Source organism: Balaenoptera borealis, assembly GCF_965194805.1.
Source record: "Balaenoptera borealis genome assembly, chromosome: 8".
In the NCBI taxonomy this organism is placed as follows: domain Eukaryota; kingdom Metazoa; phylum Chordata; class Mammalia; order Artiodactyla; family Balaenopteridae; genus Balaenoptera; species Balaenoptera borealis.
Window position 1 is genome coordinate 109,549,559 of NC_138865.1, and position 15,067 is coordinate 109,564,625.

Sequence of the window (15,067 nt, forward strand, 5' to 3'; positions counted from 1 at the left end):
GGTCATCCCCTGGTCAAACCTGAGAACCATACCCCCGTGAGACCCTGCCCGACCCGCCGCTGCTTCTCTCCACGGTTCCGTCTCTCTGCGCCACCTGTGCCGTGACCGCAGCTCCAACCACCCAGAACTTATTTGGGGGTCACTGAACACCCCAAGTACCCTCTCAATTCGAAGCTTCTGCACATGCCACTCCCTCCACCTGGCACACTCTCTCCTTTGTCACCTGGCTAGTTCCTACTCATCATAAGGCCCCAGCTTAGGGGCCCATTCCTCCAGGAAGCCCTCACTGACCACCTCCCCCATCCAGGTGAGCCAGCCCTTCTTTATGCTCCCACAGCACTTACCACACACACTGCGCTGCACTCACCTGTTTACCTGTGAGCTCCAAGAGACCAGACACTGCCACTTGCTCCCCACTGCAAACCCAGCACCTGGCACGGTGTCTGGCGCCGAGTAGATGTTCCAGAAAAATTTTTAGTGTCTGACTGAATGGATGGATGAGTCAATTTCTGCATCCCCCACACCGCAGGAAATGTCTGTAGAACAGATTTGAGTGGGAGGTTCCAGCAAAGCCTGGGAGAAGCCCCTGGGGTTTGGGCGCTGGGCAGTGAACAGAGCAGACCCCGCATGCCCTCCCACGGGTGGGTCAGCCTCCCCCCTTCCCACAGATGCCTGGGCCCCAGAGCCAGCTTCCAGATGCTCAGCCCAGGCTCAGCCTTACCTCTTAGCTCTTCCATCTGCACAGCGGGGCCAGATCCCCACAGCCAGCAACGCAGGCAGCCAGGCCAGTCGTCCCCGGCGTCTTCCTATTTTAGACATCTCGCTGCCTTGGTCCCTTCTAATGTTTCCAGCCAGTTTGCGGGGGGAGGAAAAAGAGGTTACTGCTACTTTAAATGTACTGTATGAAGGCGAGGGCTGGAAAGGGGCCTGCTTGCAGGAATACCCAGTCATCTAGTTGGAAAAGCCGCCAGATGGAATACAAAAGGAGAAACCCAGACGCTCATGGAGACAGCCTCGGTTCATAAATCAGGCGGGGCCAGGGGCTGGGGGCGCACACGCCATGGAGCCCGACTCCCTCCTGGACCGAGACGACTCCTTCGGTAAGACAAGCGCCGGCAAAGTGGCAGAGTTGGGGATTCAGCCGCTGCTCAGGCAGACTTTTCTCTGTTGGCTGCAGGAATCCGAGTTAAAGCGGGGAGGAAGATGGGCACTGCCTGGTCTTGGGACCTGGGGGTCATGGGTGCCGGGAATTTTGGCACAGAGTTGAAGGGTTCCAGGAGCGGGGCCTGGGGCAGCCCCTCGGACCGGGCATTGGCAGGGTTGGGGGAGGGAGAGGGAGTTTCGGCGGCTTCTGTTTTGCTCCTGGACGGAAGAAGGAAAGGAAGGAAGTTTGCAGCTCCCCTGCCTGTCTGCCTCACTCGCTGTCCCCAGGCCTGCCCGGTGCGGGTGCTGCGGGGAGTTTAATTAGTGAGATCCTGCAGATAAATATAGATGGACCAGGCAACAGGAACGCAGTCTGTAATTAAAGCCCGGCTGTAAGCACTCCTCGCTTTGCAGGGCCCCAGGAGCTGCCACCGGGGAGCTGCCCCTGACGCAGGCTCCCTGCAAACCCCGGGCAGATTGTTAGGGAAAAGTTGCCTGGGACAGAGCAACTTGTCTGGAGCCCACGGCAGGGACTTGTAAGGCTCGGAATGGCTCGGCCAGGGCAGTTTCTGCAGGCTTGGGGCTCCAGGGGTACAGGGAACTAAGACCCCATTGCTCAGCCCGGCCAGGCTGTGCACCTTTGGCTAGGACGCCTGGGGCGCTCTGGCCATCTCTGTGTTGTGCAAAGGAGAGAGGCAGGAGGGCAGGAGGGACTGAGGTGGGGGGCCCTGGGGGGCCAGCAGGTTTTAGGGCTCAGTAGGGAGAGGGCCCTTTTGGCCTCAGAGAGGAGCGCTAGTCAAGGGAGGCCTCACCCCAGCTTGGATCCGCCTTTTGGGGGCCCAGACCCTCCTGGGACCATGGTCCCTGCTAAGAAAACTGTTTTCTTCTCCCTCTGGACCCCCAAGCCCCACCGCAGCCAGGCCTGGCCGCTGGGCACAGATTCAAGGCCAAATTACCTCCCTCCTGCCAGCTTCAGCTCTTTCCAGGGAGAGGGGCCCTTTGCCACGTTTGGAGCTGCACCCCTCGGGGGAGCTTGGCAGCCCGCTGGCCTGGCGTCTTTGGGCGGTCAGGTGGCCAGTGGACGCACGCCGAGTGACCCCCACGTGCCAGGCTCTGTGTCAGGGTCAGGGATGCTGGAATAAAGAACTCAAGCCTAAAAAACAGTTTGTGTTTAGTGAATGTTGGGAGGAAAGAGAGAGGGAGAGGGGAGAAAAGGGAGACGGAGGCCCTGGCCCTGGAAGAGCTCCCAGCCTCCAATGGGAGACAGACAAATGATACTGGGTTCAGAGTGATGAGTTCCTCGGGGGGAGGTGGGGGCAGACCGTCTGGGGTGTGCGACAGGCCCGCTGGTCTCCAGAGATGTTCACGTGAAGCTTGGCACGGGGATGCTACCCCAAGGAGGGCACAGACCCTTGTCTGGGGGACCAACCCAGAGCCAAGCAAGGCTCCAAATCCCTTGGGGCTCCATCTCCCCACCGGGAACCCAGTGGTCTCTCGGGAACCCACAATCCCGACCTGCTGTCCCCTGGGTTTGCTAGTGGCAGCCTTGGGGCAGGGTAAGCCCAGGGGCCCTGGAAACGGAGGCTGCTTGCACCCTAACTGAAGGGCCCATGCACCATCAGATCCTTGTCTTCCCCTGTGGCTGGCCTTCTGGAAGCTGGTCAGGCAGTGAGGAGCCTGGAAACTGAGAGGAAGAGGACAAGGGACAGGAGAGGGTTCCTTAGGAAAGGGGCAGGCAGGAATGGAGGGGAGCCCAGGAAGTCCTTGGGAATGTCCCCACGCTGAAGGGGCCATCTTGGCCAGGGAAGCAAGGGACATCTGTGGCCTCAGAGTCACTTCCTCTCTAAGCCCAGGTCCTGCATTTATTCATCTAACAAATACTACTTTCAGGTCCTGGACTAAGTTTTGGGGTTGGAGAGGTAAGTCAAACCTTGTCTCTGCCTTTGTGACACTCCCAGGCTAGTCTGGGAGAGAGAGGTAAGTGCTCTCTGATGGGGAAGGCCAGGGTTCCCTGGAACCCCTAACCCCACACGTGGAGTCCAGGAAGTCTTCCCGGTGGAGGTGACTCCTCCACCGAAGAAGAGGACGACTCTCTCTTTTCTGAAACAATTTCTTCAGCTGGCTTCTGGGCTAGGCCGCCCTCCTGATTTTCTCCCATCTGTTCTCAGTCTCTTTTTCTGGTTCCTTCTCTTGGACCCCTCCCGCTACCTGTTACTCACGTGGTCCTATCACCAAGGTCAGCATCTTCTGCCTCCCTCCGTGATCTGACTGTTCTGTCCTCACCCCCTCACTCTGTAGGCTCCAGCCATAGTGATCTGACCTTCCTCACACTCAGCAAGCTAGTTATCAGCCCAGGGCCTTCACACACGTGGTTTCCTTGCCTCTTCCTCTCAGTCTTCACTGAGCTAATTCCTCCTCCTCCTCCCAGTCTCCACTGAAAGTCACTTCCTCAGAGGAGCTTTCCCTAGATCATGTTCCCCCGATCCATCAAATTAGATCCCACTCTTCTGCTCTCTCTTTTCCTTTATAGGACCTGTTCCTAGTTGCACTACACATTATGGTATGTGTATGTGTTTAACCTCTGTATCCCCCACTAATCTCTAAGCTCCCTGACAGCCGTTATCCTCAGAGCATAGCTCTCTGCCTGGCCTGTAGTAAGCATCCAACAAATACTTGTGAATGAGTGAGTGGACGATTCGGTTGGCCTAGCCAAAGAGGTGAGGAAAGGCATTCCAGGCAGAGAGAACAGCAGGTGCAAAGGCACGGAGGCTGGAGAAACTTCCAATGAGGGTGATGCTTCTGGTCAGGGGTTGGCAAGCTGAGCTCCTTAGGGAGCCCAGGAGCCTCTATGGGGACAAGGTTGGGAGAGGCACAGCTGGGGTTGGGGCTCTGGGCCCCCCTTCCCTGCTTCAAGCAGGGCAAGACTCCCTTCCGTCAGGTGGATATCCTGAGCTCTAATTCCATTCATCAGGTGCTCAGGGACTGCAAGGAGTTTGGCTACGTCCCCAGCCACTGACACTGATGTTCTGGAGGCCTCCGGCACATTCAGGGCATCTCAGCAGACAGGGCTGAGTAGAGCCCCATAGGGGGTCCTGAGATGAGGGACCCTTAGAGCAAGGCCAGCGAGGGCTCAGACCACAGCTGGGGGGAGTGGCAAACACAGGAGCAGGGGTTTCTTTTACACAACATTCACAGGCAGGAAGGCAAGGAGGAGGGAGCTTGGAGACTGTGCACTAACCCTAGCAGAGCCCTTCGTGGAGGGGCTTCAGTTTCCCCATGTGTAAGTAAATTGGGGCGAGGGCCAGACAAGATCTGACTGACCCCCTCTGGCATGGGCCCTTCAGAGCTGCACGGAAAGGCCTGCCCAGAGAATCACTTCCTTCCTCTGTGCCTGTGATTGCTGAGGGAGGGGGCAAGATGATCAACTGCTCGCTGACCTGACTCCCACTCGAGACCCTGAGATCCTTGCGAGTAGGGGCTGTGTCTTGTTTGCTGCAGTATCTCTAGGGTCCTGCAGGGTGCCTGGCCCTGAGGAGATGCTCAATACACACTCACTGGATGAATGAATGAATGAGTGAATGGTGAATGGCACCAGCTGGATCCCGCCCTTAACTTACTCGTGCCCTCAGGCATCCTCCTCCTCTCCGGACTTCTGTTTCCTGAGCTGTCCGATGAGGGTACTGCACTCCACACCCCTGAATGCTCCAGCTCTGACCATCTAAGCTTCTAAATCCGACTCAGCACTTGGCACCGTCTTCCCTCCCTGCGGCCTGAGCCTCAGCTCGGCTGCCTCAGCCATCGGGTGGCCTGGACCAGGTCCCTGCTCCTTGTTCAGACTCAGCTTCTTTGTCTGACAAATGGGCAGACTCAGTCCTGCCCTGCCTGCTTCCCGGGTTGGCTGGGGTCCCCAGAGGAGTGATGAGATACAACTATGGGAGGCTGGACACCTGTTGGGGGGAGTTCATGATTCTTGGGTGAGGGAGTTGGGCTCAGACAGACGACTAGGATAAAAGCTCCAGAAGGGGCTGGTTGCTTTGGAAACCCTGGGGGCGGAACCGGCAGCTCAGAACCTTCAGTTTCTTCCCGATGATACCAGCACAGGACATCAGCTCCAGCTGGGGGCCCTGTAGGGAGGCAGATGAGGTGATTTTGTAAACTTCCAGGTGCTGCATGTAAAAGAACCAGTACTATTTACTGAGCACCTACTCCAGGCCAGGCCCCACACTCTGCCTACTTGAATCCTCAACAAACCTGGTAGGCTGCTGTTATAGCTCCATTTTCCAGATGAGGAAACAGGCTCAGGGAAAGTAAGTGACACCACGACCTTACAGAGAGGTCAGTGGTTTAACCCAGGTTGCGACAGAGCCCTGGGGCTTCATTTTGCTGCACTTTCCAAGAGCTGTCCCTGCGCCAAAGCTACCGCCTAAAATCCTGTCTCGCCAGGAGTGTTTGTTGGAGCAGTTCAGGAGACGAGCACGACAGGGCAGGAGCCGTGACGGTGATGTCATGTCAGCTGGAGACAGTGAGTGCAGAAGCCGCTGTAACGGGAGAGGGTCAGTCTAAAGAGAGGGCTATTTTGGGCTGGAAGCTGTCAGGGGGCCTGATGTCACCACTCCCTGGCCCTTCCCCCGTGAGAGGGGGAAGCTGAAGATGTCATAAGCGGCTTGCCTCAGCTGGTAACAAATAGAAAATAACCATAAAACAGCAGCTATTTGGCCGGCCACGTGCCTCACATTCATCATCTCGCTTCCCCTTTCCCCGACCCTGTGAGGCTGGTGTTGTCATTCTCATGTTCAAGATGAGGAAACAAGTTCAGAGAGGCTGGGTGACTCACCCAAAGTCACACAGTGAGCGAATGGCAGAGTTGAGAGTCATGTCGGTTTGTCCCACCTGGAGCCCGAGCTCTGAACCAGTGCCCACTAGGCCCTTCTCTGAGGCTGTGCTGTGTGGATGGATCAGGCCTCCTCTGCCTCCTCAGGGCCAAGAGCCTGGGGCCCCCTCTTCGCTCTGCTGCTGAGCTAACTCAACAGCAAAACTCAGTTTCCCCATCTGTGAAATTGAGGTAATGATGGCCGCCCGGCCTGCCTGGGGTGGGGAAGGGATGCCAAATCCAGATTCATTCCATCTTGCTCTAGGACTTTGCTGTGGACCAGCTGGCTGGGCCTCTGGGGACGGAAGGAACAGGAGAGGCCACAGCCCCACCTTAGGTCCGTTCACAGGTGAAGGAATCAGGCCAGAGAGGCAGAGCAGGGACCCCACTTACTGAGCTCTTACTATGTGCCCAGTTGTGTGCTAAGTGTTCCACATGGAGTTGTGGGCTCCTCACAGAGGAAGGAATGGCCCCATTGCTCAGATGAGACAGTTGAGGCTTAGAAGGGCCCAAGACCACAAGCTAGTGGGGCCGCCCATGATTCAAACCCAGGACTCTCAGATGCCTGTGCTTCTGCCCACCCTGGGCTGCCCCTTGGGTATCCTGACCCCCAGCCTTTCCCTGTGCCCAGGAGAGCCTCAGTCCTGCTCGCCGGCCTTGCCTGGGCCTCTGAACTCCCCCAGCTGGGCAGGTGGACGAGGGGTGGAGACCCCACTTCTTGCCCCACGGGACTCTGGGATGAGGCGAAATCAGGAAGAAGAGTCAATAAAGAACAATGAGGCTGGACGGGGAGGGGCTTAAATCATGGATGTTCCCAAGCCAGAGCAGCTGGCCGCACAAGAAGGCCAGGGAGTGAGGCCTGGGGAAGACGGGAGGGTGGCCCCTGTGCCCGCAGCGCCCCCAGCAGAGCAGGAGGAAGCTCAAGGAGAGGGGCTCCTGGTGGGAGAAGCAGGGAGCAGCTAACCCAGGAAGAAAAGACATTTCACCCTTGTCCTCCTGCATGGGCCTGGGCTTCCATCCTGCTGCACCTCCCCGGCGTCTGGGCCACATGGCTCTCTGCGCCTCTCAACAGAGGATTGGGGACAGCAGTAGCCACCTCCCAGATCATTCCTTCTTGTATTGTCCTGGACGGTGGCTGCCTGGAGCCAGCCCCTCCCTCGAGGTTACCTTGTGGTACCTAGTTGCAGATCTTTGTTGAATCACTCAGCAGCAGGCACCGGTCCCCCTAAGCTTTCCTACCACCTGATGTATTTCCTGGCATGTGTTAATCCCCATTTTATAGATGAAGAAACTGAGGCACAAGGAGGTGAGGTCACTAACCCAAATCTCAGTCCTGTGAGTGATGGGGCCTAACTCACACCCAGGCTCCTGGACCACTGCTCTGGTCCCCCTTATGCCAAGAAGGCTGGTGGGCCTTTTCCATGAGGCCCAGTGTGTCTCAGCACCTTCTCACTGGCTGGCCTCCCTGGGCCAACCATTGGGCGCTCCAAGTCCAGCCCTTTGTTCCCACTGCCCAGCTCGTTCCTTCTACTGGGTGGATGTGCCCTGGGCTGCTGACTACACCCCAGGCCTTCGGAAGCCAGAGCTATGCCCCTCCCAGAGGGGGTTCCTCCCAAGAGGTCACCTCAGAAGCCTGGGAAGACTGGAGCAAACAGAAAATGGCCCCAAGTGTGAGGAGATCCAAGGGAGAGGGTCTTTGGGGGTCCTCCTGCCCATCCCCCATTACACGATGAGAAGATGGGGACCTGAGAGAGGAGGAACCAGAACCACTCAAGGGCCATTCTACTTCCTAACTGGTCCTGAGCTCTGCCTTGACTCTCCATCTCCCAGCCCCCACCTCAGGCCACGCCCCACAGTGGACTGCTAGACAGCTACCTCACCCCCTCTTGGGGATCCCTGTCTCTGCCCATCCCCCAAACTCATCCTCTGTGTGCAGCTAAAGGGGCCACTCTCAGGCATCTTAAAGTCCCACAGGGCACCCCAATGCAGCAGGAGAGAGTCTAAACTCATTACCACAGTGTCAAGGCAGTCCACCATCTGACTCCTGGATGACACCTCTGCCCTTGTCTCCAGCACACCCCTTCTTTCTCTCTATTCCATCATGACCAAGTAATCTCTGTCTTGAATGTGCCATCCTCAACTCTGCACTTGCTAATCCCCCCTGCCTGGAATACTCTCCCATCTCATCTCTCCCCACTACTCCTCCCCCCAACCTGGCCACTCCTGCTCAGCCTGCAGTCTCAGCTTGGGTGTCACCTCCTCCAGGCAGCCTTCCCTGACTACCTTTTTTGAGCTCCCAGGCACCCTGGGTTTCCTGCTAGCCTGCCACATGCCAATGAGTACAGTGCATTTGCTTCCCTGCCTGTCTTCACCTCTGGACTGTGAGCTGCTCCATGTGCCAGATTGAAAAGTTGGAGGCTGAGGGGGTGGGCTGAGGAAAGAGGTCAGTGTGACCTGGTCTCTGGCCTGTGTGGCAGGACTGTTGGTGTCCACACTGAGAGGGGGACATGGGTGGAAGGGCATATTCTGGGTGGGGTGGGGAGTGATGTTCTGGGCTTGCTGTGTCTGAAAGGCCTGCAGGGCCATCGAGTGGTTTTCGGTAGAAGAGTCTGTGATGATCATTCCAGATGACCTCCAGAGAGGCCCCAATTCCAGGGTGGAGGATGGCAGCATCTTAGACCTTCCCAGCTGCATCAGTACCATTCCCCTTCCTAGGCTTTTTGAAACCTTTACTCACCTCCCCAGCCAAGGTCCTGCCACCTCCCCCAGGAAGCCAGCCCTGACCACTGGCTGAGGCTGCTCTATTCTCTCCTTGACTGTGCCCTCTTGGTCATTACCACCTCTAGTCCTAGGACGTCTCACGGGCTATGCCTGCGAAGACTTCAAGTTGGGGCCACACCCCTGTGTCTTCTGTAGACTCCATGCAGCCCCGCACAAGGATCCACACGCTGAGAAGATGCCCCCTCCCCTGGATGGAGTCAGGTTCCGCAGTCTCAGCCAGGGGATTCTGGGAAAACCAAACAGAAGCCTAGAGAGGCTTCGGGTCAGATTGACACAGGCGAGCAGGGGGGGACGCAGACGAAGGGAGGGGTGCATTTCTGTCCAATCTGGAAGTTTCCGCCCAGATGGCTCGGTCCTCACAACCCCAGGCCTGAGGCACTCCAGCCGGTGACCTACATCGCGGCACGCCTCTGTGCATGTGCATGTGTGTGTACATGCACACGAACTTGTGCTGAGGGCACGAGCGCCTCGCCAGTGGGATGGAGCGCTAGCAGGTGGGTCTCCGTCTCGGCTGTGAGCGAGCGTGTGAGGGTGAGGGGGCCCCACACTCCCGCCCCGGAGTACCACAGACTCGGCACCAGAATGAGGGAGGCTGTGCTCCGGAAAAGCCCGCTCAGGGGACCACAGGTCCTGAAATGGCTGGGGTGCCTGTCCCCTAGCCACCAGCCCACCTCTGCCCAGGACTCTCTCTCCCTTGACCCAAATTTCAGATAAATGGCCTCCCCCCGCCTTTACTAATGGTGGAATGTTCGGCATGGAGAACGAGGGCAGCGGAGGGAGGGGACCTGGAACACAGTGTGAGGTTGAACCAGGAGGTGGCCAGACAAGTCTGGAGGGAGGGTGGGCTCTGGCCTCCCGAAGCCCAGGCTGCCAAGTTCAGGGTCTGACTTGGGAGCCTCCTGGGGCTGTCCCAGGTCTGTCCCTGGTTTCCCTCCTGGTACCTGGTCTCCGCACCCCTCCCCCACCTGCCTGCGAGGGACAGTAGAGACCCTTCTCTCCTGGTGAGACTGTCCTTGACCAAGCGTCTGTGCCAACTTCATGGCCTGGAAGCCGGGGCGCCTAGGAGGGTTCCGGCTCCGAGACTCTTCAGTCTTTCCTTTGGCCAGCTCTGTGGTGGGCCCAGTCGGGGTGTCTGTGCCCCGTCTTCTGGGGCTCCTCTCCCAGACTGGGCCTCCGACAGCTTGGGGGGGATGGACGGTGCCCGCTCAAGTATTGCTGAATGTCTGTCTCTCTCTGTCTCTGTCTCTCTGCCTCCCTCCCGCTGGGCCTGCAGGCCCCAGCCCTGCCCCCTCCCCTCCCGCAGAGCTCCTCCCACCCCATTCAGCTGCACAGACTTGGGGGCAGCGAGAGGCGTGAGGTTCCCGCGCCCGAAGGCTCTCCAGGCCCCTCCAGGTCCACTGGTGTTGGTGCTTCAGCTCTGCCTCCTTCCCTCAGCTCCCCGCTGAGGCCAGATGGCTCTGGGGTCTGCACCCCCCACCCTCCGCCTGCCTGGGGACCCCCCGCTCAGCCCCTCCACCGGCCGCTTCTCCCCCTTCAACGAGCCTGCCCTTCCATCCCTTCTTCCACATCTCAACCCCTCAGCGCACCCAGCCTCCCTGCTCCTTCACAGCTGAGCTCCATCAGGGCCACCCGGGTCCCTCACCACCCACGTGCTCCTCAGCACCAGCCCCTGCCCCAGACTGCTGTGGCCAAGGCCACCAGAGGAGCCCTAACTGCTGAATGCGGGATGTCAGGCGCAGGCTCCCTGCTCCTCCGGGCTGAGAGGCCCTGGCAGGGTGGGCTGGGAGTGGGTGGCTCAGGCCAGGGTCCCTGGACGGGCAGCCCACCTGCGTCAGAACGCTGCCACTTACCAGGGAGTATGTGGCTCTGGAAAAATTATGTAACTTCCCCCAGCCTCAGTTTTCCCGTCTGTGAGATGGGATGATGACGCTAGCCCTTGTCTCACAAGTTACTAGGAGGAGTAAACAGTTAATGCTTAAAAAACAGTCCTGAGACCCTTTCAGGCAGAGTTAACCCTCAGTTGACGTTGGTGGTTATTACTGTGATTATTATTATTGCATTTGTCATTGTTGGAATCTCTCACTACCAGCAAGCATGTGACCCTCACGCCCCTCCCCCCAATCCTTGTCCCTTCTCACTCTTCCCGGCAGACTCCTTTTCCTCCTCCTCTAGCCAAGCCACCCAGATGCCCAAGCACGACTCCCTCTCCTTCCACAACCCCCGCCCCTTCCTCACATCTGCGGTCTCCATCTCACCCCTGCCCACACGCGGCCTAGTTCACACCCCACACCCCGGCCCGGTTGCCAGCCCCGCCCTGGGCCTCCTGCCTCACCCTCTGCCTCCAGTCCCCACCCCAGACCAGGGGACTCTCTAACAAGTGCTCCCAGCACCCCTCATCCTCCTCTGCTCCCCTGTCACACCCAGGTGTCCGCCTGTCTCGGTGCCTCAGCACTTTTTGCTGATGTTTGTGGAATGAATGACCCGATGCAAGCGGTAAAGAGCTTCTCTGATCAATGCAACACACAGTGGGTATTAAAGAGCATTGGAAGCCTCCCCCAAGAGTCAGCTCACTTGCCAGGGGTATCCACTGCCCCCAGGAAGGGGGAGAGGACATGGTCTGATCTCAGTCGTCCAGAGAGTTCTAACCCTCACCCCAGCCTCAGCCCTAGAGATTTGGATTCAATTAGTCTAGAGGGGGATTGGGCATTGGAATATTAAATTCATCCCCTCCCTTCCCCCCACCCCACCCCCACCAGGTGATTCTAAGGGACAGCCACTGGAATTGGGGGAGGAGGGTACTGGGGGGGATGGGGGGGCCGGGGTGTCTTTTTCCCCTGCCCACGTTCACTTCTTTTAATTCATGTTGAGCACTTCCTCCAAGCTAGCTGCCTGCCAGGCACTGGAGGCCCAGGGAAGGACAAGGCTGGGTCCCTGTCCTCAGGGAAAAGCTCAGGACAGGGGCCCAAAGCTACAATGACAGCCCAGCGCAGGGAGGCCTGGGGGGTGGTGTGCAGGGGAGGTGCTGAGCTTAAAGGTAACCAGGGCTTGGCCTGCAGAAGGAGGTAGTGAGCAGGCTGGGGACGGGTCTACTGGAAACTTCGAGTGATTCAGTGAGGCTGGACCCCAAAATCCAGATGGGAGGAGGTAGGGGAGGAGCCTGGAGAGGTTAGGGGTTCCAGGCTCAGGGGCTTGGGTTTCATCCTGCATCCAGGGAGCCATGAATAGGTCCAAGCAGGGGAGGCATGCAGTTGTGCTGCCTCCCCTGAATTCCTAAGACCCCAAACCACACGTCTACTCAACACAGTGCCCCTCCCCTGAGCCAGCTCAGCTAAGTCTGGGCGGCTGTCTACCTGGGGAGGTCACAGCCCCAGAAGGGGAAGCCTACAGGAGGGGGCTGGGAAGCTGGGAAGAGCGCACAGAGGCAGAGAGGCCAAGACGGCCGGGAACCAAGAGGGCAGCAGCTTTCCTGCGCCACTGTTCACCTGGGCCTGCCCAGCCTCTGGATTTTTGAACCTCCAGTTTCAGAGGTCTCCCTTCCCCAAGGTCCTCAGCAGCCCAAGCAGTGCAAGCTCAGCTTCTAGGGAGAAGTATGAGGGACACTCTAATCCTCTTCCTCTTGGCCCCAATAGTAGATGGTTCTGAATCTGAGATTGGCCAGAGATGGGGGGCACCTTAATGAGGTAAACCAGCCGGACAGGGAACAAGGGGAGGGAAGGGAAAAGTGCACAGCTCATAGAGCTTTCACTCATCTTACAGAGGGGGAAACAGGCAGAGCGACGTTTGGCAATTTACCCCTGGTCACACTGCAAGGAAATGGTAGAGCAGGATTTGAACCCTGGTCTTGCTGGCTCCAAAGCCGGCGTGCATCCCACTCTGTGCCACTGCGAGTCTGCACTGAGCATCCCAAGTTGCCTAGTCCTGCGCCAGGAAGAGGCAGGAAGGGCCTGGGTTCTCTATTCACCTGGCCAGTTCATTGCATAGATGTGCAAACTGAGGGCCGAAGCTGGCAGTGGCTGAACAGGGAAGGGAGGAATTGGTATCAGGGAGTCAGAGACGGCTTCTGGGAGGGGGCAGCGGGGGCTGGTGCAGGCAGCAGAGGAGGGTCCCAACAGGTAGGAGGGGGTGGAGAGAAATGAGATTGAGATAAGTGGAGGGCAGCAGGGAGGGTGCCCCAGCAAGGGAAACAGCCTGAGCAAGGGTGCAGAGGTGGGAATGAGTGTCCCAAGTCTCCCAGCCTGAAGCTTGGGGGTGACCGGCCTGAAGGAAGCCTGAGTCACGCCTGAGGACACAGAGCGAGGGGCTGTTCCCTCAGGCGGGGTTTCTCAACCTTGGCACTACTGGCATGTGGGGCGGATAACTCTTTGTCGTGGGGACCGACCGACCTGCGCGTCAGAGGATGTTTAGCAGTATCCCTGCCTCTACCCACCAGATGCCAGTACCATATCCGCCCCCAACCCCCAGCCCAAGTCGTGACAACCAAAAATGTCTCCAGACATTGCAAAATGTTCCCTGCGGGATAAAATTGCCCCCGATTAAGAACCACTGTCCCAGAGTAAGCAGGAGCCGAGGAACGGGAGGGACAGGGCCCAGAGCTGCAGTCAGAAATCGCCTGTCCTCCAGCCCCGGTTCCCAGCCTCTCACCGACCACTCCAAGCCTCATCCTTCAGCTGACCTGGGGCTCCCTGAGTGCCAGGAAAACCTCCACCAACGCGTTGCAGGGCTGAGAGCCGAGCTGAGTGGTGGAACAAAAGAGCTTGTGTTTCGGGATGAAACCTCCCCCTGCCTGCCTCGGTGTGGAGGAGGGGCAGTGATCCGGGCCCAGTGGGGCTGCTCGGCCGGGGCAGGGGCTTGTCAGAGCCAGGATCTGGAGAGAAGGTGCTGGGCGGGGAGGGGGTGGGGAAGCTACCCCGCTTTAGCTGCTATTCACAAACAGGCGCTTGTCAGAGCCCCGCCTCCAAATCAAAGCCTCCCAGCCGGTGGGGATGGAGATCTGAACTCATCCTGACCCTTGGTCCTGGGGGTGAAGGGGTCAAGGGCTGCCCTCCCGGCTGGGGTCCAGGCCAGGGTCGGGACAGGCCAATGCCTCAGTTCCCTGCTGTCCACAGGCTGTGTCTCCCGGGGGAGCCCGGCTGTGTGTTGAGGGAGGACAGGGGTGGGGAGGGGACAAGGGAAAGGAGAGGAAGCCCCATTTCACCGTCTCACCCCCAACTGTGTGCAGCCAGACGAGCTTCTAAAATGCATGTCCAGCCTCCCCATCTGGCCTGCTTAAACCCGCCACTGACTCCCCGTGACCCTCAGGATCAAGTCCACAGCCCTTGGACAGCGCTTCAAGGATAATTATCTCACCCCACCTTCCACGGCTCCCAACTCCACCTCTCTTCTGAGCCTGGAATGTCCATCTCCTCCCCATCGGCAATGACCCCCAAACTGGGCTAGCTCCTATTCGTGCATTAGTGCCCCTTTGGTCACCACGGCCTCCAGTAAGCCTTCCCAGGTCCAGTGAGTGAGTGAGTGCCTGGGGCATTGGTGGCACCAATCACTCCAGGATGCAGCTGTCTCTCTGTGTGTGAAGTTGGCCCATTTCCCCTGAAGCATCAGGCCTAGAACAGAAAGCTGGTGACTAGCGAGCATTTGTTGAAAGAAGGAGGGAGTGGGGGAGGGATTAAAAAACAAACAAACAAAAAAACTATGTTTTTAGAAAAGGGAGAGGATGAGAGAGAAAACAAATGGGCAGAGCCTGGGTGAGAGGAGTAGCCTGTCCTCTGGCTGATGTACCAGGACAGACTGACTCCACAGGCCTGTGGGGAGAAGCAGGGAACGTTTCTCTGCATTGAGACTCCTGGAAAACTTCCCCCAGGGCCAGGGGTTTGGGCACAGCCTGGCCTTGCTGACAGGTCCCTTTCAAATTTGTCCCCTGATGCCACCAACAAGTCAGGACAGGTGTTCAGGGGGTGGGTGGGGGCTGTCAGGAGGGCATTTTGCTGCCCACCCAGCATTTTGGGTATCACCTGCCATCAGGGGATTCCAGATTCCTTGGTTCTAAGAACCCCAAGAGCCAAGACACTCTGTCCAGTCCAGTGGTTTTCCAATTGAGTCAGAGGAGATGCCCAGAGGTTGACATATAGGAGAGACCCCACGTCCCCTAACACAGCTCGGCCCAGAGCAGCTTGCTTTCACCTGATGTAAACTCTGGGTTTGCCTGAACTTTTTCATTTGAAATGACGGCTCTGTGGCTCAATCAGTTTACAAAGAACACACCTCCTTCTTGAACAG

At 58.2% G+C, this 15,067-nt stretch overlaps 1 protein-coding gene across 2 annotated transcripts in view; it reads left to right on the forward strand.

Annotated features, from left to right (window-relative positions):
* The first annotated feature begins 884 nt into the window (after nucleotides 1-884).
* DAB2IP (DAB2 interacting protein) overlaps nucleotides 885-15,067 on the forward strand; it is a 194,198-nt gene continuing 180,015 nt past the window's right edge. For both annotated transcript variants that reach the window (XM_082402224.1, XM_082402225.1), the window contains exon 1: nucleotides 885-1,100. In XM_082402224.1, the coding sequence (XP_082258350.1) occupies nucleotides 1,061-1,100 (40 nt within the window). In that variant the 5' untranslated portion in view covers nucleotides 885-1,060. The remainder of the gene's footprint in view (nucleotides 1,101-15,067) is intronic.